This window comes from Helianthus annuus, chromosome 9 (assembly GCF_002127325.2).
Source record: "Helianthus annuus cultivar XRQ/B chromosome 9, HanXRQr2.0-SUNRISE, whole genome shotgun sequence".
Classification (NCBI taxonomy): Eukaryota; Viridiplantae; Streptophyta; class Magnoliopsida; order Asterales; family Asteraceae; genus Helianthus; species Helianthus annuus.
Genome location: NC_035441.2, coordinates 33,028,785 through 33,052,662, shown reverse-complemented (window position 1 = coordinate 33,052,662; position 23,878 = coordinate 33,028,785). Strand labels below are relative to the sequence as shown.

At 35.1% G+C, this 23,878-nt stretch overlaps 2 protein-coding genes across 3 annotated transcripts; both read right to left on the bottom strand.

Moving 5' to 3' along the window:
• On the bottom strand, positions 1 to 20,557 carry LOC110877456 (receptor-like protein EIX2). 2 transcript variants are annotated; one of them, XM_022125606.2, is made up of 4 exons: positions 20,273 to 20,557; positions 15,855 to 18,457; positions 9,847 to 9,900; positions 1 to 158 (listed from the first exon to the last, which is right to left on the bottom strand). In XM_022125606.2, exons 1-2 carry the CDS (start codon positions 20,493 to 20,495, stop codon positions 16,698 to 16,700), a joined length of 1,983 nt encoding a protein of 660 aa, XP_021981298.2. In that variant the 5' UTR covers positions 20,496 to 20,557; the 3' UTR covers positions 1 to 158; positions 9,847 to 9,900; positions 15,855 to 16,697. The 2 variants fall into 2 exon arrangements, with proteins under 2 accessions (XP_021981298.2, XP_035833991.1); XM_035978098.1 differs by lacking the exon at positions 1 to 158 and having other exon boundaries at positions 9,843 to 9,900.
• LOC118481693 (receptor-like protein EIX2) lies at positions 15,856 to 16,530 on the bottom strand. The gene has a single exon (XM_035976898.1). The coding sequence runs from the start codon at positions 16,528 to 16,530 to the stop codon at positions 15,856 to 15,858; it is 675 nt and encodes a 224-aa protein (XP_035832791.1).
• Positions 20,558 to 23,878: the final 3,321 nt, after the last annotated feature.

The window sequence follows — 23,878 nt, the reverse complement described above, 5'->3', positions numbered from 1 at the left end:
AAATGGTAATTTTACAAACATAATTATATAAATGTTTAAAACATAAGAGGTTTTAACAACTTAATAGGAATTTAAAAGTCTTAAATCATTACATTTATTAAAACAAATGGCTTTTAACGCTTGAGCCACCCTCCATTCACAACAATGATAGTAATAACCTGATGAACAAGAAAAGGAAAAACATGTTTAAGAATATTGCTCACTTCAACAGGCAAACATAAATATGATAAATCGGATATAATGAATAAACTATATGTGAGAAATATTTCCTTTTGTATTTAAAGTTAGGGTGAGGATCAAATACGAAGTTTATTTTGGCTAGGAATGATAGGAAATAATAAGATTATGACATGTGACAAAATTTAAAATAAAGAGAAAGAGTATTTTAGTCAATCGTATCATTTTTTCTTCCTTCTTCTCCCCAGTAACTTCAAAACCCACCATTTTCAACCTTTTCTTCACTTACTATCTCAATAATCACTACATTATAGTGTGATTTTCATCACAATCAATGATTCAAACACCCGATCAACGTGTTCTTCAGCTTTTTTGAAGAAAACCCAGTTTAATTTCATACAAAATCTCGTTTTTTTCGGTGATTTTGAAGATAATCACTTGATCCGTTCGATTCAATCGCTGACAAGTGTTTCAATCATTCAAATTTTGTCAATCGTTGAAGAAATCGACTTCGATCCATGTAAGAAATTCTTTAATTTCATTTTTACGATCTAGGTTTTTGATTTAGTCATTGCGTTTTACGATCTTGTCGGGGTCCGGGGACATCGCCCCTGGTAGCAGGGTCCAAGGGGCGGCAGCCCCTGGCGGGGTCCAAGGGGCAGAGCCCCTGGCTGGGGTTGACAGCTTTAATAAAAATGCATCAGAAAATTTAATTTTCTGTAAATTGTCTCTGGAAAACTGCATTCGTAGACAGCTTTTGATCTCCTACTTCCTGGTTCAGACAATTCACAGACAAAACCATTGTCCTGTTTCAATGCGTTTTAGAGAAAGAACACTTTCTTTGATGTTTTTAGACCATTGCGTTTTAGAACTAAGACATTTTTATGTGTTTTCTGGCTATTATGTTTTAAAAAAACACATTTTTGAAGTGTTTTTAGCCATTGCGTTTTAGAAATGAGACATTTTTAAGTGTTTTCTGGCCATTGTGTTTTATAAATAAGAAATTTCTTTGTGTTTTTGGTGCATTGCGTTTTAGGTAAAACACTTTTTTAAATGTTTTCAGTCCATTGTGTTTTAGAAAAACAGACATTTTAAGTGTTTTCTAGCTATTGCGTTTTAGAAATAAGACATTTCTTTGTGTTTTTTGTGCATTGCGTTTTAGGTAAAACACATTTTTAAGTGTTTTCAGTCCATTGCATTTTAGAAAGTACACTTTCTTTTGTGTACTTAGGCTATTGCGTTTTAGAAATAAGACATTTCTTTGTGTTTTCTGGCCATTGCGTTTTACAAATAAGACATTTCTTTGTGTTTTTGGTGCATTGCGTTTTATAAAAATGTCATTTTTAGGTTTTTTTTTCCATTGCGTTTTACGCAACTGGGTTTTTTCCATTGCGTCTTACGCAACTGGGTTTTAATTTTTTTTTTTCGAAAATATAGCAATAATATACTCGTTTTAAAGATTAAACAACGCTCGTTTTTTTTGGTGCAATTTTCATAAAAAAAATAATGTCGTATGAAAGAGTTATCAACGTTTAAAAAATGGGGGGGGGGGGGAGTTGGAAGAAAGAGAAACTATTGACTTGGATTGACTAGAATGCCCCTAGACAAACCCACGCGTCTCCTTTTTTTCCTTCAATTTACTGATTTAATCTAGCCCTTGATTAAATAAAGGGAAATTGGCCTGTAATAATCTCACCTAGACCTTATTGGCCACTAATAATCCCACCTCAGAATATTCCCCCCACCAGTCCCACTTTTCACCTATTTTTCCTACAATGGTCCCCCGTTAAAAAAACTTAACGGAGTTAAGCTTTTTTTTCCAAATTACAAACAGACTTTTTAGGGCTTTTGATTAGAATGACGATATGAGTCCATTGATGTAAAACTTGCCTCGAAACGATGCTCTAAACGATGAAAACGACGCTTCAATTCGAGTGTTTAAATTTCCAATTAACCAAAATCAAGTCACTTGGAGCACCATTTTGAAGTAACTTTTACATCAATGGACTCGTATCATCGTTCTGATCAAAAGCCCTAAAAAATCTGTTTGCAATTTGGAAAAAAGCTTAACTCCGTTAAGTTTTTTTAACAGGGGACCATTGTAGGAAAAATAGGTGAAAGGTGGGACTGGTGAGGGGAATATTCTGAAGTGGGATTATTAATAGTCAATAAGGTCTAGGTGGGATTATTACAGGCCAATTCCCCTTAAATAAATAGATGGTTAAGATTATTTCCTAGGCTTTCTACCCAAATAAACTTCCTATTATATCCTAACCCTTCAAACTTAAGTTAAACATTATTTAAGATACTTTTATTAGTTGGATTTTAAGAACAATTTAGCTATTCTAAATAATGTTCTAAGGTAATCTTAAAAACGTGTCAAGCCATTAATTTTATGATACGAATCTGAAAACATACGAAGATAATTGAATTTGTTTTAATAATATGAGGAATGGTAGGATACCATCAAGAAGACATTTGATTATCGGAACCAATGTTTCAATAGCAACGACTAAGAAATTTAAGATATCATAAGGAGTTACCCATAGACCAAAGAATAAAACAAATATAGTAACACAAAGCTTCTTGGTAGGTAAAAGGTTTTATGTTTTTGTTTTAAAATTGACGTGGAACATTTTTTTAGTTTAATACAACTCAGTGCAGATGCCTAAATTAAATTAGGGTTCTAGTCATCAGACCCTTTACACAATCTATGAGAACCTTTTAAACCCGGGACCGGAGAAACAAAAAAAGGTCAGTTTGTAGTTCTGTTTTCACATGTTAAAAAGGTAAAGGCTCGGGTCGTATCCGGGTCCAAAAGAGTCGGGTCTGACCCTTTGCATAGCCTTGCTCATTGGCCAATGCATCAGAGTGCGAGCTAAACGTGGTCATACATCATCACTCACCAAAACAAACAAATTATTTATACATATGAATATCTTAATCTATGGCCATCCCGACCCTAGTGGTGTACCTAGAATTTTTTTTTCGATAGTGTCTATTTTTTTCGGTGTTCAAAATTTAGGGAATTAGCCTCTAATAATCCTACCTAGACTTTGTTGGCCATTAATAATCTCAACTCAGAATATTCCCCCCACTAGTCTCATATTTCACCTATTTTTCTTACAATGGTCCCCCGTTAAAAAAAAACTTAACGGAGTTAAGCTTTTTTTCTAAATTACAAACAGATTTTTTAGGACTTCTGATCAGAACGATGATACGAGTCCATTGATGTAAAACTTACTTCGAAATGGTGCTCCAAGTGACTTGATTTTGGTTAATTGGAAATTTAAACACCCGAATTGAAGCGCCGTTTTCATCGTTTGGAGCACTGTTTCAAGGAAAATTTTGCATCAATGGACTCGTATCGTCGTTAAAATTAAAAGCCCTAAAAAATCTGTTTGTAATTTCGAAAAAAGCTTAACTCCGTTAAGTTTTTTTAACGGGGGACCATTGTAGGAAAAATATGTGAAAGGTGGAACTGGTGGAGGGAATATTCTGAGGTGGGATTATTAATGGACAATAAGGTTTAGGTGGGATTATTACAGGTCAATTTCTCTCAAAATTTTCACGACAAAACGTTCAAATTTTCGGGTTGATCCTTGTTTAGGTCGGGTCAAAGCGAGAAACATATAACAAAAATATATAATTATTACTCATTAGAAAACACACAATAAACAATAAAAATACGATATCATTCTAATTTCTAAACTTAATATTCCTAGTAACTAATCCTTAAACAAAAAGACAAGTGACAAAATTTAAGTTATAAAACTAAAAAAAAAATACAACTAACAAAATTCAAGTTATAAAACTATAAAAAAATCAATTAGTTAAAAAAACAGAAAAAAATAGACTACACAACGATTGAACCCATGACACCTCTTGTTGATAAAAAGTGGGGGTTTTATCACTATACCAAATTTCTTTTTTTTTTTTTATGGTTCCCACCTAATTATATTTATGGGTCCTTATAAAACTTAATATATCGGATCTACTAATTTTTTAAAAAACATTGGGTTTGGGAACTGACCCGCTCGTTGTGGGACCACCCCTGCCCGACCCGAGGGGCTAACCTGGAACCCTAAAGATTCAGGACGGGCGGGTATAATCCCGAATAAGAGATTAATTTAAAAAAATTGTAAGTATGATATTAGGTAGTACTTGGCTCTCTACCTGGAAAACATATACCCATTTATTTAAACCATCCTTGTAAACATTCTATTTCTCTTAGTAGAGTTACTACTAATCCACTTATTTGCTTCTATATATCTAATTTCTTGATGTTCAAAAAATCTAATTTGTTTAGGTAATAAAATTGTATCAAATCTATACTATATAATAAAAGAAACCACTTTTGTGACACATGTCACTCATTGGAGCCATCTATTTTTTAGCCTATTAAAATTAAATAATTATTTAAAATTAAATAATTATTTATGAGATATACGTAGAGATATACTATTTAATATATATAATTATGAGATATACGTAGAGATATAGTATAGATTAAAAACTTATTTAGAAAATATACTATTAATATTAAATTATTATTTTTATAATAAATTTCCTTAGACATAGGAATAGGTTACATTATAGTTTTATTATATCGTAGAGAGATTTTATTTTAATATTTACGTTTATACTTTTACATCCGAATTATATTGATCAGATTGATCGTTTATTTCAAAGTCGATTCAATCAATTAAATTATTTTTATTAATTAGTCATAAAAAAAATCAGTCATGATTAAATTAATATATGATAACAGTTTAAAAATGATTATATTGAACATGAAAAATCATTTGAAAGTGGTAACATTTAGATATTGCCAGTGGTTATCTTACTTTTTTTCCTATAAACATTCCAAATTAAAACTTTACACACTCAGTGTTGAAATATATTAAATATAATTTGGTTCAGTTTTTTTAATATAGAGTTTAATAAAACAAATTAAGGTCTTATTAAGATGTGATTTTGTTTATTTAAATTTTAACATGTAAATAGTTGGTGGTAATCATATAGAATTTACCAATCAATCAAACGCATATTATAAATTAACCAAATAACAAATATCATACAAAATTGAATTAATCTATATCTATATCTATACTATACAAGATTATTAGACCCGTGTACTACACGGGTTTAAGGATATAAATTTGTAAATTATTTAATTTTATATTCTATTTGTAAATTTATATAAGTGAATTCTTTACCGTAGATGATGCAACAGTTGGTCATGTGTAAAACCAATTCTCTTATAAACAAACCAACTTTACATAAAAATTGTCCTATACTTTTATTTATCGTCATGGCAAAACATTGGGCGAGAGGAATCTATCTCTTTTCAATATAAATGAAATATTTCTATTTGGCGGTATTAAACGAAATCTAGGGATAAATGTTCAAGTGTTATTATTACTTTTGGAGGATAATATGAGTGCCTCAATAACCTAGTCACCTAGTGATAGGACCTGTAGTCGAGTTCGTTACATAAACTATTCTTTCAATGAATATTTCTTAATAATGTCACTGGAACATTGACCTTTATTAATTATCAATGGTATGGCAAACCTAAAAATATAACTCCATTTAGGACATCCAGTGAGTATAGTCTTGTATCAAAATTAGTATGAAGATATTATATCCTTAAACGCGTTTGTTACATAGGTCTAATAACATTAAAAGTGTTTTCAAAGCATGGAAGTAAACCGGTTTTCAAATATCAGATTAACCTATTATTTACCTTTTTTATTATTATAATATAAAATAATAATTTATTGTAAAGAAATCCTTTTTTAAAGAATAAGAAGGTGTTGTCACATTGACATTATATGAAATTGTTTATTATAAGTAGAATTGTTACTAATAACTAACTATATATTTTAGATAAGTCAAAATTAAATAATTAATATCTAAGTAGACAATAAAATATTTATAAGTATTAAGTTGTTAAGGAATTTTTTATTGTTTTGTATTAATTAATTAAATAATTAATAATAATAATAAATGTGAATTGAAGGAGAAAATGACATATGGCTTTAAGTAGGCTTTTGTTTAGTATAAGAATGCCATGTGGCATTGTCTATATCTTTTTATTAGTATTAGATAATAAAAGAAACCAATGAAAAAACACATATCATTCATTGAAGCTATCTGTTTTTATGGATAATTAATATCAATTAAAAGATAATTATACAATTAAATTTAATATAAATTTAAACAATTCATATACGAGATTAATATAATATTTTAAAACATTTATCAGATTTCAAAATTATTTATCTTGAAATTAATGTAAACGATTTATTTATTTTATTAAATTAAAGTAGTTAATGGTAGAACCTATTTTAAAAATGTTTAAAAGGGGTTTATTGGTTCTATATTTTTATTTTAGTAAAATAAAGGTGTATTTTTTATTAATATGTACAAGTTGATGGGTTACATTTATATTAACTCATTTATGTCAATATGGTATGTAAATGTCTCTGTCTTTGTTTTGCATTTACAGGAAATATCTATACTATATAGTTTAAATTGTTCAACCCGTGTAACACACGGGGAACTAACCTAGTTTAAAGCTATAAGAAATGTATTTAATATTCGAACATGTGATTTTGACTAACTAAGGGTGAATGGGGCACTATACGGGGAGTGGTGCGGTGATTGAATTCCCCGAGCGGGAACACCGCCGCCATCACTTCGGGGAGGGTATTCGGGGAGGGGGATCGGTGTATGTTCACCGCACAAGGATCGACGGTGAACGTTGGGCAACGGTCAATTATTAAAAAAAAAGAAAATTCAATTTAAACCAATATAAATAACCAACTTAAATCTAAATTTTTTACCACACCTATTCTCAAACTTATACTCTAAAAATCTATCAAATACAACACAAAGCCAAACCGAGCAATGGAGAACCAACCCCGCGAAGCCAAGAAAAAATATAAGGGACGCGGATCGCAACCGTCTCGTGGTGGTTCGAGCGGTGCAAGTGCACAACCACAACCCCCTTTCGGATATACTTCACAACCCCATTTTTTTACCAACAACCTTCACACCCCTCCTTTTACAACACCCAACCACAACCCACTTTCGGCTATTTTCAAAATTTGTTATCACTGGATCCTTAAACCCCCGCCTTCGACCCGTATGGTTTTCGTTCCCCACAAGTTCCATCTCCACGAGAAAATGTTGAACGTCCTCTACCTATTCACGAGGACGAGGAAGCAGTGCCCGAAACTCAAAATTTGGGCGACTATGAAGATGACACCGGCGACGATGAATATAATGTGGATGAAGATGCCGGCAACGAAGAAGATGACGCTTGGGATAAAAAGGGAAAAATGAAGCGCCAAAATTGGACAAAAGTCCAAGAAGAGGCGTTGGCGAAGGCGTGGGTACATTGCTCTACCAACAAAAAGAAGGGCAATCAACAAACCCGCGATGGTTTTTGGCGTAGGATTTTAGATCATTATAACGCCACTGTTGGTGGAAGTAACCGGACCGTGCATCAAGTACGGTCTAAATGGACCCCGATGATGACGAAAATAAACTTTTTCAATGGCCTATACCAACAAGCGGTAAAAATTTTATTTTTTAACGTTGTATATTTTTAAATTTTGTTTTTTAAGTTCATATTTTTTTAACAGTTGTTATTTTATAATATGTAGGATCGCACACGAGGAAGCGGGTGTAGCGATCTCAACGTGATAAAAGTCGCTTTAAAGGAATTTAAAGATAGATATCCGAGCGGTTTTCAACATATCGAGGCATGGGAGGTCGTTCGAAAACACGACAAATGGGCCCAAGTCCCATTGTTGGGTGAGGAAAGGGAAGGTTCGGCACAAAAAAGAAAGCCCGTTGACGTGGACCCTACCATACCCGATATGAACGAAGACCCCTCGCCACAAAGAACACAACGGCGAGACAAGCGTCAAGCGACATCGTCCTAGGGCTCGGCCGAGTTGGCGGCACAATTCAAAGAGTACATCGCCATGAAAGAAGGAAGCACGCGATTGAATTGGAGGCTATTGAATTGAGGAAGAAAAGAGAGTCGGAGGCTCGCGAGCTCATAACGGAACAACGCGAGACGATGAGAAACTACGCGTACGATCGACATATGAAAACATTCCTCAAGCCGCACGGCGATGCTCCGCCGGAAATTTTGTCGTTCATCCTCGCCCGAAAGCGCGACATCGCTAACAAGTACGGGTGGCCGTGCAATTTCTAAAATTTTTATGTAGTATTGCGATGTAATTTTTATTTTATTAAATGAAATGTAGTTTTTTATTTTATGAAATTATGTTTTACTTTTTATAAAAATATTTTCTTAATTAAAAAAATAAAAAAACACGTCCCCCAAGAGAGGAGTGCCGCCATCAAATTGAGGGTGTGAGGGGAGTTAAGAGAGGAGTTGACATGGCGCGTGCTGATTGGCCGTGAGTAAGAGAGGGGACTCTCCTAAGATAGGAGTGCCCCTTACACCCTAACGGGTTCTATAGAGAAGATGAGACGCTCAAAATGAAAGTGTTCGCAACGCATACCGAAAGGGTACCAATGAAGCCGACCATTAATGACTAGTTCGAAGACCCGCAAAAAGAATATCATATTAAGGGAGAGGTAGGGGTATGTATGAGACCCAACGGATATGTTACTAGAATTGCAAATATTTGTCCGAACCAGCTCATTGCAATCCTTCTATGGCCCAAACAATGCAATATATAGTCATGTTAGCCTAGCTACATCGCCAATAATGGTGCTATGTCATTCATTCCCATTTGTGTACATGTGAAATCATCCTTATGAAGCTTGCTCGGGTAACATGGAACTCTCATAAAATTTCTTAAGTTTTAAGTCCCATTAAGGAATCTTGCAATAATTATCAAGTAGTGAATTTTTCAAAAAAAAATTTGAATATCAAATCTTACATCTTCTAAATTACACCAAATTCTAAACTACACCTTGCTTGGGATGAACTCAAGACCTCGCACTAAAAGGCAAAAGCCTCTACCAACTGAGCTACTCTCACATCGTGAATTTTTCAAATGAGAAATTTTTTTTAAGAATAAAGAAGAAGAAATTTCAACTAATAAGAATGTTTTATTTTACCTCATTTATTTTTTATATTTAATATTAATGTAAAAGTATATTGGTAAACTTAAATAGATCATTAATTGGTAGCCATCGTTATTAATATCTAATTACATTAAATTTGTAACGTATTTTAAAAAAATATATTTTTTCGAAGAGGAAAAAACTTAATTTAACGTGTAGAATAAACTACGAGGTGTGTAGGATGAATTGCAAGCTGTATCGGATAAATTTAAATATGTGTAGAATAAATTTCAAAACGTGTAAAAACAATTTTGATGTGTGCATCCAAAAATTTTAGTGTGTAGAATGATAGTTTTTATGAATAATTTAGTCAAAGATAATAATAAATTAGATGAAAAAAAATATTATTTAATGTTTTATAATTATTCTTTTGTTTTTTTTTTACTTCTTAATTTAATTTTCTTCTCAAATAAGCCTAAACCTCTCCTTATCAAGTATTACAACACCTATTGCATGCAAGAGGTTCAAATGTATAAATATATTCGTGTAATATTGGATTCCCTAGTGTTAAAAGATTCAGTTTATAAAAAAAGTTCAAGATGTGCGTACCTTAATGAACTCCAGTAGTATCTCAAGTTCACCCATATTGACGATTGTAACAACCTACATGCCAGATTGACTAAAAATTAGATATTTTTACATGGAAGTATTGTGTTTTGTTTAGTGTAATTAAATGGATATTGGCATATTAATTAACCTCAGTTTTTGTTAAAATTTACATACTTATACTTGAAATACATAATAATCAGGTTTGGAAGCTCATCATACCTCATAATGTATCAAAAGTGTAAGTATAAGACAAGTAATGTCTATCTATAGGGAAGGGGAGACCTAAACTAATAAGTGATTCATGCACAATATATCTAACTCAACAACCCTAACAGATTAAACAACTCAACATATATAATATACACTAATATGCCCCCCCCCCCCAAGCTGTAAGTACGAAACAATGTAAAGCTTGGACCCAATAGTGTCAAAATGAGATGATGACAACCCTTTGGTCAATAAATCGACAAGCAGCATAGCCGTAAGCACATAGTTAACACATAGAATTTGAGCTAATGCTATGTCTTGAATAAAGTGCAAGTCTATCTCAAGATGTCTAAAACACTGGATTAACCGTAAGACATTGGATTGACCGCATGATAAGTGACACCAATATTGTCACACCAAAGAGTAGATGGGCATAATGGAGTAATGTGAACCGCCTTTACAAGGGATAAAATCCACGAAATCTTAGTAGCAGTGTGAGCTAAAGAAGGATACTCTGCCTCTGTACTAGAACACTCAACAATATGCTCTTTCTTGGAGCTCCAAATGATGAGGCAATGGGCCTAAGAAAAACATGGTAACCAGTAGTCAACATACGATCGTCAAGACATCCAGCCCAATCACTATCGGAATAAGCATGGAGATCAATACTATTAGATCAAAAAATAATTAATCCATGAGAAATCGTGCCTCTAAGATACCTTAAATACACTTAACTACAACCCAATTACGATCAGTAGGTAGTAGGTGTCTCTAAGAACTGGGACACATTACTACTGCATAAGCAATCTTGAGTCTAGTCCAAACTAGATACTAAGCACGAGCAGTAACCGACCAATGGAATAACAGTGTGGCGAGAGAGTTGTCATCCGGAAGTGACATGAGTAGATAACAAACGACACTCAGGTAGAACAATGTGCTGCAATAAATCAAGTAAATACCACTGCTAGGAATGTTGTAACACATCATTAAAGAATGTTGTAACACATCATCAAATCACTAATGTAGATGAGCTCCTAGTGATGATAATATCATCCACATAGACCAAGACATTGTACATAATGGAATCTTGACTATACACAAAAATTGAGGTGTCAACTAGACTCTGAGAAAATCCACTAGTAATAAGTGCAGATGGTAGCTTGAAAAACCAAGCTTGGGGTGCCTGCTTGAGACCATGGAGGGCCTCCTACAGTAAAAAAAAAATATAATGAGGTCGAGCGGAGTCAACAAAGCTTGGAGGCCGTGACATGTAAACAATCTTAGATAAGTTATCATGTTAAAAGACATTGGCATCGACTTTTCGAATAGCCTGTCCACGTGAAAATACAAACAGGAAAACAAGGTAGATAGTAGTGGTTAAACTACAAGGCTAAATGTCTTAGTATAATCAACACCCTTTATCTAGTGAATGCCCTTGGCAACAAGCTGAGCTTTATAATGGCTCATAGATCCTTCATGATTATGCTTATCCCTTTAAACTCACTTGCAACCAACAATGTTAGCATCATTAGGTGCCGAAACAAGACGCCAAGTTTGGTTAGAATGTAAAGCACCAATCTCTGAACGCATCTCATCCCACAAACAGACTACTTCTATGCCTGATGAAAAGTGAAGGGCTCAATAATGGGGGTGGTAGTAACATGAAACACAAAATGATCAGGAAACTAGCGAGTCTAAAGAGTATAATCATGAGAACAAGTGATCATGGAATGACTAGGAGTAGTAGAAGGAGGATGAGATGAATAATATGTAGAAAGGGAAGAAGACGAGGAGGACAATGAGGAATGAAAGGTGAAGAGGAAGTAAAAGATGAAGAAGGAGAAGGAGAAACAAATGAGGAAGGAGGAGGAATTAATAAGGATGAAATAGGTGGAGAAGAAAAAAAAGTCTCATGCAAAATAACATGTCGTGAAATGAAGGTACATCATGTATGAGGATCATAACCAAGATAACTAGAATAACTAGGAGCGTATCCAACAAAGATACATGGAGTAGAATTGGGTGAGAGTTTATTCGGTCGGGTATCAGCAAGAAATGTATTACACACACACCCAAAAGTGCGAAGAATGGAGTAATCCGGTCGTGAAACGAATACAACCTTATACAGAGAGGAATGATGAAGCAGCTATGGCATACGCATCATATCAAAACTTCTTTGGTAAACGAGCATGAAAAAACAATGTACGAGCAACCTCAAAAAGATCACGGTTTTTCAATTGGGCAACCCATTTTGTGGGGGGTGTATATGGACATGAGATACGATAGGCAATACAAGAATCACAAAGGTATCGAGCCATCATCTTGTCACAAATAAGTTCGAGAGCACTATCGCACTGAATATGTTTGATGGTGCATGAGAAAAGGTTATTTTGCAGTAACAAAATGAATCAACCGCCTAAGAATGATAAGTTAATAAATAAAACCATGTAAACCAACTATACTCATCAATAAATGTAATTAAATTATGGATATCTGGATCTAGATACAACCGACGAAGTACCTCAAATATCACAATGAATAATGTGCAAAGTTAAAGTGGAATGAGATACAATAAAAGTAAATGGTAATTTAGATGATTTCAATACACTACAAACTATACAATGCTTATTCATGGATTTATCCGGTAAACTCAAAAACAAAAATCTAGACATAATAGTGACATAGGGGACCTAGTCGGGAACGCCAGGTCTCTCTATGTGAAAGCGGTCAACTAGTGTAGTTGATGTGCATTACCATGAGTATGGTGGAGGAGTTGTCCAACCAGAGTCTGACTAGACAAGCCAAAATATGTGAAAATAACATCAATAGGATAATCATTAACTAGTAACTAGCCGAATGGTTGATAAAAGGTTCTTGGCTAAGCTAGGAAGCACAAGAACATGTTTAAGAATAAGATAATGATCAAATAAATGAAGTAAAGTAGTACCAATGTGATAGATAGTAAGAGACATATAGTTTCCAACAACTTTCTCGGAACTAGTGTATGGAGCAGAATCAAATATAAGAGAATGATCTACAGTCATGTGGGCGGAATCCGGAATCCATGAATCAACACCCTCACAAATACCGGATAAAGCTGCACATAGCCCGAAATGCGGAGAAGACTGCTGACTAGCCTAAGAAGCAAAGTGTTGAGGCCCAAATCCAAACAAGGAAGTAGGGGTGTTCATCGAATCGAATATCAAATTTTCGAATTACTCGATTCGAATTCAAATTCAATAAAAAACCCAATTCGTATTTGATTAATTCGAATTCGAATAAATGCAATTTGATTCAGATTCTTTTAAAACATGTAAAAAACTATCAAAATGAAACATCAATTTTAAAGCAACCATAAAGCACGATCTCACATTAAAAAGTTTCAAATAAAGTAACATAAGTCTAACATTCAAGTCGAGAAGTCGGGAATACCTACTCCACATTACAAGTTAACATTTTTAAGGTTAGAAATCTATTGATAGATTTGTTACTTAGTTTTATTTTTGGGCAATATATTGGGTTTAGTAATGAGTAATTTTAATACTTGGAATAAATTTTGAAAATAATTTATAGTATAGGCCAATGAAAGTTATATATGTATTATATATCTTTATCTTTACTATATAATAAAAGAAACCACCTTAGAGACACTTGTCATCATATTAGACCATCTCTTATAGATAATTATTATTTTAATTTAATCTCTTCTAATTAATTACATATAACCCTCATACTAAATATTATTTAGTTTAATATCTTATATTATAGATAACCCATCTACTCAATATTAATAGTTTAATATCTTATGGATAATTATTATTTAGTTTAATCTCCTTCTCAATTATAATATTATTTATTTGAATTAATTATATTTGAACGTTTTGTTTATTTGGTATCAAATAGATTTTACGAAACTTAAAATAAAATTAACTAATATTATTTATTATTTATACATTTACAGAGTTTTAAATAAAGGGTTAAAGTTATTCAGACTTCGTTAACAAATTTTGCAACATGATAATCTATTTTTATCAGTATACCAAACTTTGTATTAAAAAATTAAATATTTTTTATTTTCACTATACGAAATTACATTTACCCGACCCATGTAATACAAGAGGTTTTTTAAGATATAATTTTTTTATTATTTGATATACAAAATTAGATTTATTCAATTCGTAAAATACACGGGGTTTTTTAACGATATATTTTTTTTTTTATTATTTAGGATAGAAAATTACATTTATTTAACTCGTGTAATACAAGTGGTTTTAAAGATATAAATTTTTTATTTGGTATATAAAATTAATAAATTAGGGATTGTTTGTGTTGTGGGCAAAGAAGTCCTTTTTTATTATTAACTTTTTTATTTGATAACTTTTTGCTCGTGATAAAGAGTCCAAAGGTGACTTTAATTCCTGATTTAGAAGACAAATTATGTCCGAAATTGATTTTCTTTCACGAAAACCTGTTTATTAAACAAATCTTCAAGGTTTTTCCAAATTTCTGAAGATGACGTAGAACATCTTTCTAGATATAGAAGAGATGGAGACATAGTAGCAATGATAAACACATACACATATCCGTCTGATTTGACCCAAGTTCTCGACCTTCAGATCTAATGGTTGGTGTAGGTGTGTTATGATTGAGAAATTTCAGAATTGTCCGTCACTTGTTATGATTATGAAATTTCAAAATAGTCCAAGAATTTACAAAACAGTAATGATTTGGTGCTTTAATTGAGAAAATTGTTGTAATCAAGTTTTATTTGAATGCATTGTGTAAAATTCGGTAGATGTGGTGAAGGATTGCTGGTCAAATTAGAAGACACATCACTTGTTGTTGCAATGATTTGATGACAGTAGCAGAAGAGGATGAAGAAGGAAAAAAAAGAAGAAATAGTGGTGAAAAGAAGAAGAAAAGGATCTAACAGGGAAGAAACAGAACAATAGAAAGAAAGAAATCTCACCGGAAGAGAAGAATCTTCATCGGAGAAGACAGAGTTTGGCCGAAAGAGATGAGATCTAGCCAGAAAATCAATGTAAAGGTCACCTAAGATTCTTGAGCTCTTATACCATGAAATACATGATAATCAGGTATGCAAACTCATCATGTCTCATAACATATTAAAAGTGTAAGTACAAGACATCTAGTATCTATATATAAGGAAAGGGTGAGCTAAACTAATAACAGACTCATGCACAGTATAAGGGGGTGTTTGTTTTTTTTTTTTTTTTTGTGAAAAGTTGTTCAGGACCTCTTATGTCTGCCCCACGCAGACCACGTGCAGACGCTTGAGTCTGCAGTGTGCAGTGTGTTTGTTTTCTCGAAGTGATTTCATTAAAAAAGGTCTTCCAGACCTCCTCTTCTTGGGGCAGATGTGGACTTGGGTCTTCTAGCCTCTTCTTTCTTTTTGCTCAGTTACACAAACACAAAACACCCCAAAAAAACCCTAGCTCCTTCTCCCCTTCACACACCGTCGATCCCCTCCTTCTCCCCTTCCATCGCCGCCCACCTCCGCCCCTACCTCGCCGTCGCGCCCCCTCCTCCTCCCCTTCGATTTGCCTCGCCGTCGCTGCGGCTTCGCCCTCCCCTGCCACGTCGTTGATCTCCTCCCTTCTCCCCTGCTACTTCACCGAAACAGGTATGTTTCTTTATTTTCAAGAATTGTTTTTTTTAATTGTCATGACATGTTAAAGAATTCTGCTTATAATATACATATTGTTAAAGAATATACGTATTGTTAATTTTTTGGTTTTTTTAATGTTAGTTTTCTAGTTTTTTGATGTTAAAGAACATACCTCATTTGAAAAGTTTCCTTCTTAGGTGACCAAGATTAAGTAGAATTGACAACGTTAACCAACTGTAAACGTTTTCAAGAGTCCCAAAGTAAACCAATCTCCACCTAGTAATGAAGTGCAGACTCCCAAGTAGTCCAACAAATCCAACAAAGAACCCTGGGCCCATGCCAGTATAAAACCACAAGTCTTCAGTATCATCTTGACCTTCATTCTTACCAACATGATTGTCTCTTACATCATCTTCATTGCAACTTCTTAAAACTGGTGGCCCACATAGTCCATTGTTCCCTTCATAAATAGTTGGGTCATCAAGAGTCTGAAGCTGATTTCCAGCTGGAACTCGGCCATATAAATCATTGAATGACAGGTTCAAGTAGCTTAGAAAGGTCAAGCTACCCAAACTTTGGGGAATCCGACCAGACAGGTTGTTCATCGACAAATCTAAAGATTCCAGTTGCTTTAGATTTCCAATGATTACTGGAATATGTCCTTTTAGAAGGTTTCCAGAGAGATTTAAGCTCTTCAACCCCAGAAGATACATTAGAGCATCAGGCAGTTCTCCAACGATATTGTTGTTAGAGAGGTCTATTGATATAAAAAACCTTAGTACTGTTCTGGTGTACGATTGTTGCCTTCCCTTTGTGGAAACCAAAATATTTTCATCATAGGTTTGCATCGATCCAAATGTTATCCAGTTGGAACTCGTGATCATACCACTTAAATTCCCGAAGCAATGAGGGATTGTTCCGATTATGTTATTATGTGCCAAGCTTAAATATTGAAGAGCATGGAGTTTACAAAGCTGTAAAGGAATCTTTCCTGTAAACTTATTCGACTCCAGATTTAAAATTCTAAGGTCAGATAGCTTTTCACCAATCCAAAAAGGGATATCACACATGATGACATGAACATATTTTTCCCTAAATCCATTGTAACCAGTCGTGTCAAGTTTTGTAAGGATAGCGGGATACCCCCCTCAATTCTGTTGTTGTGCAAGTGCAACGAGTTTAGTTGTATTAGAGAACCCAAGGAACTTGGAACAACACCGGTTATGGTGTTATTTGCAAGATTTATCACCTGCAAATTAGTTAAGTTCCCTAAGCATCCAGGAAGCCTTCCAGAAAACTTATTTTGTGATAAATCTAAAAGTTGGATGCTAAGGACATTGCATAAGTGTACTGGAATGTTTCCTGTGAAACGATTTTTTGAGAGATTAACAACTTGGAGACTTGGGCTCATTGCTCCATCTGTTTGGGGCACCTGTCCTGACAGTAAGTTATCTGATAGATCCAAAATCAACAAATTTTCTGGAAAGTTTGCTAGTGACCCCTCAAACTTGTTTGAGTTCAACTTTAGGGAAATCCCATCCAGTATTTGGGTACTACTGTTGAAATGAAATCGTGGCAGTTTGCCACCGATATGGTTATTTGACAAATCCAAGTCAAGAATATGAGACAAGATGTTCTCAAACCACTCTGGTATTGTATCGCTAATACTTGAGTTAGAAAGATCTAACCTCTGAAGATTTGTTTGTGTTTGAAGCCATTTCGGGAATTGGGGTCCGATGTTGACGGAACTTGCATAGAGTACCTGTAGTTGGAAGGGGGCCCTCCATTGAGAGCTGAAATTCAACGCTAGCGAATTCTCAGACAACATCAAACAATTTAGATTCTTTAGCTTGGTGAAATGAGTTTGGGAAAGGACCCCGACCAACGAATTTCCGGAGAGATCTAGAGTCTTGAGCTTTGAAAGCTCCCCAAGACTCAAGGTAATGTTCCCACTCAATTGATTATCACCAAGAGCTAGGTCTTCTAGCCTTAAGAGTAGTCCAAGGTTTACGGGAATAGGACCAGAAAACTTGTTCCCCGAAAGGTCCATATGAATGAGGCTGCTCAAATTAAATAACGTATCTGGCATCAAAGTTTCAAAGGAATTGGTCGAGAGGTCGATGGAAGCAAGAGCGCTGAACATTCCCATGAAATCAGGAATTTTACCATGGAAGTGGTTGAGTTCTAAGTTTAGATGCATGAGGCCAGTAAGGTTTGATAACCAGACAGGAATGGTTGAATTAATAAGATTGGAGGAGAGGTCCAGTGAATTAAGAGACGTGAAATTGACGACTTTAACTGAAGGGATATTGATATCACACGATGCCAAGTTCAGTGTAAGCAAAGAAGGTAGCATGTTGATTGGATGGAACCAATCAATATGTTCATGGTCCATATATGATAAATCCAAGTGCCTTAATGACCGCAGGGAAGACACCCATCCTAAATCATCTATGACAGGCCTAGGGGCTCCAATATCATATCCATATGAAATTCTACGATCAAGATCATCCATGAGAGGACCTTGACTAAGATCAAGATATTGTAACCTTGAGAGATTTCCTAGATGATGAGGAACTACCCCGCTTAAACCTGAGTGTGTTAAATTAAGGTATTCCAAATGTTTAAACGAACCCATGAATTCAGGAATGCTTCCTGAGAATTGGTTTACGCTCAAGTCCAAGTAACGCAGATGTTTCAAATTCTGTAAAGAAGGACTCAACTTACCTACAAGGCGTCTGCGAAAATTCAAAGATCGAAGATCAAGTTTCACAACTGTTGGTTCAGGCCCAAGATCACAACACACGTACAAGAGAATAAAAAATAAAATAACTTTCTAACTCTCTGCTTTTATTAATATGAAAGTGGGTACACAGAACTTCTACTACCCCATTATTTATAATAAAGAAATACTAGCACATGCAAAATAACTCAGTCCACTTCTTCCTGATTTATAGCAATGATTCCAACTTATTTCTCACCACGTTACCACTGAAACTCGGTCAAATCTTGCTTGCTACATTGACTCCAAGACCCATAGCATGTGACCGGATAACCTTGAACCCATTACTTGACCCGTACTCGATCCGAACATGACCCGTAAATAACCCGCAATATCAAGATTACCCAACATTCACCCCCGTAATCTTGATTTGGTTCTTTCTACTTGCTTCGTTCTTGCTTGCGTTCGTTCTTTCTTTTCTTGCTTTAACCGGAAACGGTTATCTTGCTAAACTTGCTACTTTCTTGTTGGATTCGAATATGTTCTTACTTGCTTGCTTCGAATCATCTTTCTTACTAACTTGTTATTCGAACCCATACGGTTCGGTCTTTCTCTTTCTTTACGAACTAACGTGTCCGTGTCTTTCTTTCTTTCTTTCGGTTGTCGGGTTTTCTTTCTTCTTTCTCATCGACTACCGATCTTTCTTTCTTTCTTTCTTGTGACGGCTCTTTCTTCTTTCTTGCACCGCCAATTACTTTCTCATTCTTTCTTGCTTACTTTCTTACTCTTGCATTCTTGCTATGTTCTTCCAATCTTGCTATAGTCTTCCAATGACAACAATCACCGATCTCAAATTACTTACCATACCAGTGATCGATTCTTTCTGCCCAGCAACATTTTCTTACCGGAGAGCTTCCTTTCTTCTTTTCCGGCAACACCTTCTTTCTCTTTGGTGAACCTTTCACCTTCTCTTTCCCGCTGATCTAATCGACCAGAAATTACTACCCTTGCTGCTTTCTTTCATTCTCTCGGTCTAGCTGCCCCCCGATCTTTTGCGGCTCGTCTTTCGGTCTAACGCCAGAACTCGCTTTCTGATCACGGTTCTCTGGCGCGGTCTCTTACTTCTCTTCGACTCTTCATGCCGGTTCTTCTACTCCGGCGTCGGTCACTCGAATCCCACCGTACTCACTTCATGATGGCAATTTCACAACATATACCTTCTTTGATCGATGTCTTCTTGATCGACCACTATGCTTGTTGTGCTCCTTGCTGACTTTCCCTTTTTTTTTCTTCAGAAAATCAAATCACCTGGTCTGGCTGTGGCTTGCTTCTTTTCTTTCTTCAATGGCGGCTGTTAATTAAACCAGGTGCTTGCTTTCTTATCACAACTCTCTACCGTCTTCTTCTTTTCCCAGATCTACAGTTTAAAGGGACTGCACCCCCTTCTCTGAACACGACCCTCAAACCTGCGAACTGTCTGCACTCGAGCCCTAGGCTCTGATACCAAATGTTGGTTCAGGCCCAAGATCACAACACACGTACAAGAGAATAAAAAATAAAATAACTTTCTAACTCTCTGCTTTTATTAATATGAAAGTGGGTACACAGAACTTCTACTACCCCATTATTTATAATAAAGAAATACTAGCACATGCAAAATAACTCAGTCCACTTCTTCCTGATTTATAGCAATGATTCCAACTTATTTCTCACCACGTTACCACTGAAACTCGGTCAAATCTTGCTTGCTACATTGACTCCAAGACCCATAGCATGTGACCGGATAACCTTGAACCCATTACTTGACCCGTACTCGATCCGAACATGACCCGTAAATAACCCGCAATATCAAGATTACCCAACAACAACATGACCATTCAGACGGTCACACCCAATTCCCTGCCAGTGACAACATTCTACTCCGCTCCATGTTGACAGAAGATTAGATGTGTCTGTGAGGGTTTGTTTGAAAACAAGAAGGGACCGCCTGTCCCTTTGGATACATGTAACATTTGAAGAAGCTGTAATGATGCTTAAACCAATTATTTGGAATAAGAGGGATGTAAAAATGAGAAGAAAACTGGTTTTCATTTTGGAATAGAATGAAGTTCAGTCTCAAAACAGGGGAGGATATATGGCATATAACAAAATAATTCCTTTATAAAAGAAAAAAAAAATGAAACACGTAATAGTAGATATTATTACCCAATTTTTCTAAATAACAACGTATACCTTACTTAGCTAGAATTATCCACAAGACTGTGACAGCATATTTAGAGTCATCTTCGAAAGTCTTGAAAGAGTTTGCGGTCACACACATACTCGTAACCCTATCTGGTGCAGGTTTTTGCACGTCTAACTTTGCTATCAATTGTTTACTGGTTATATATCTTTTTGGAATAACATTTCATTATATCTTTTTTACCTTAACCGAAATTGTTTTTCAAAGGGAAATCAAATAAAAATAAATATTACTAACGGCTAATTAAGTTTCTAAATTCGGAATCCTATAACTCCACAAGTTCATTAAATGCATATTTGTAATTCTATTTAATAAATAAGATAAGGAAGGTTGCTAATTTATAGAATTGAAATAACTTTTGCATAAACCATTGCGACTTTTGTGAAACGAAGTACCGCTTCCAAGTATTAGGGAAGGAAAATTTCACAGGTTTATGTTGGTTCGAATAATATGGTTCATGAACAGATGCGATGGTTTGATTGATAGTTAAAGGATCCAATGATATATTACTTGAGCACCGTTTGGTTTATGACCTTATGATGGTTGGGTTGGTAATTTTCAAATGATTGTGAGTAGTTACGTTGTATATGTAAATGAAACGTTTGGTTGATTTTTTTTGTAGCATATATAGATAATATAAAAGAAGAGGTATGTGTGTTAAATGAAAAGGTATGTGTTGATTAAAAGGGTATGTGTCTATTAAAGGAGTGGGAGTTGCTTTTTGTATAAGAGATATAATTAATGTATGTGACCAAATTTTGAAGTGTCAGTGTTGACGAATTTTTTTTTTGAACGGCGAATCACTTTATATATATATATATATATAAAGAGCCAGTAAGAAATTGGGAAACAAAACGAAAGTGTTGACGAATTCAACGTTAAAAAAATCAAACAGTTGACGAATTCATATTTATATTTACAATTCTTCTCCAGATTTAAAGATTTAAACATGTATCAATCAAAGAATTTAATGCACATATAGAATTTTGAATTTGTAAATTTCTTCGAATCCCAAGGTTTTTTTTTTCTTTTTAAGATAACCTTCATTCAACCAAAGAAAAAACGCCACTAGCGAGTCCTCAAAACAAGGACCCCTAGTCAAGCCAAAATGACATCAAATCCAAAGGATATTTATACCAAACTTTCAAATCAAACGATTTCAATCTAGACCTATGCCTGTACCAAAAAAGAAAAACGAGCACGACTTAACCGTTTCCACCACTTCGATTGCTCTCCGAGTTATACGATTAAAAATTCTCGCATTTCTTTCACTCCAAAGATACCACAACGTGGTAATTATAATGCCGTGAATGATCTGATTGTCCTTCTTAGTCTTCGTATAACAATCTACCAACTTAAGAAGGTCCCTTGTCTCAAACGCGAAAATAGGAGGCATTCTACACCAACTTCCTATCCTTGACCACACTTCCGAGGTGAACATACATCCTGTGAACACATGAATTGACGTTTACGGCTCTGCTGCACTGTTGGTGCACTTGTGTCTGTACTTTGTCTGTATTCGGTCTGTATGTAAACGATGTCCAAAGTCAGTCTGTAAGTTGACCAAGTCAACTATCCTCCTAGTTTGACTTGGACAACATGATGTTGTCTGGATCGAAGGATAGCCTCGAAGGATACAACTGATCCTTCGAGGTGCTCGAAAGATATGGTTCGACCATAGTTCAACCATTAGACATCGAAGGATGATCCTTCGATGTCCATGCTGATCGTTCGAGCTCCCTGTAATCGATAGATGATCCTTCGGACCATCTATCGAGTCCTTCGACCAGAACTGGTATGTATGGGTATAAATACCCATGCAGTGTGTTAGTGTAAAACAGATGCACACATAGAGAGTTGAGAGCATTCTGCTGGAAACACACACACACACACTTGAGAGTTTACATCTTTGGTTTTGTAAACATTGTGCTTGTAACCGTAAACCTTCATACGTATTAATACAGTGGTGTTAATCGGTGAACTTTGTGTGTTCTTGTGTTTCTTCTTACTTCATTCCGGTTTGCCTACTAGCTTGGATTCCGCACTCGCTAGTGGGTTAGTATAACAAGGTTTAGGTTGTTCTCGATCCTCCGAGAAAAGGGACCTACAAGTGGTATCAGAGCCTCGCTCTTTACCTTGTTTAAAACCGGTTTGTTCAAGTTCTTTGGTGTGTTTGGACACTAGGTTTAGCACCCGTTTTGGTGGTTTTTCTTGCTTTTCTAAACTGAAAAACGGCTTCTAAACCTTCGGGAGTGTTCGGGGTCGGTTTGGGTAACATAAAAATCGTTTTTGTGAAACTTTGATTTTTCCGGCCGTGTTCCGATCATCTTTCCGGTGACTGGACTTGGGGATAAGGTTACTTGTTTTGGCAAACTTTTTGAAAGTCAAAAAGTTGGTGAAGATTTGTGTGCAGAACATACTTTCTGCCGAAAGCAACTTCACCTACCTGTCACCTTTCTCACCAACCTGTCCTTTCGTGTCAGTGTGTCAGTAAGCTTTCGAAGGATATCTTTCGATTTCGAAAGATCATCTTTCGATTAGAGATAGCTCGAAAGATTAGCATCCTTCGAGTAGTCTTTCGAAGTCTGAGAAGTATCCTTCGTTGTTGGAATCTTTTCGAAAGTTGGTTGTCCGAAAGATAAGGATACATCTCGAAAGATAAGGATCTTTCATTGTGAATCTTTCGAGATCAGTATTCGAAAGATATAGATCTTTCGAACTGTGAATCTTTCGTGATAATCAGTCGAAAGATAAGGATCTTTCATTGAGAATCTTTCGAAGGCTTTGCTCGAAACTCAACAGTAATCTTTCGATCACTGTTGATCCTTCGAACAAGTCTTGATCTTTCGATCAGATTGTTTCTTTCAATTGTTGTCTGTTTGTTGTTAACAGTTTGTGGTGTGTAGGTTATTTGTTAATTTTTGATCAAAATGAGTTGCACAAGTCCTTGGGATTGGAGTACGGATCCACAACCAGATCTAAAACAGATGTCGATGGCTGAATATATGACGAGTGCCATACCTAAACAACAACAGTCAATAAGTTCATGTCAATGGGCTTTGGTATCCAATCAAAGTCAAAGTCTTCAAAATCTTCTGATTAGTGAGAGTGAAACAGGCAGTAACAATCGTCCACCAAAGCTGAACCACATGAACGATTTTCCGTCATGGAAAGGCCGCTTTCACACATATGTTCAAGGACAAAGCACCGACCTTTGGATGTGTTTTGTCAA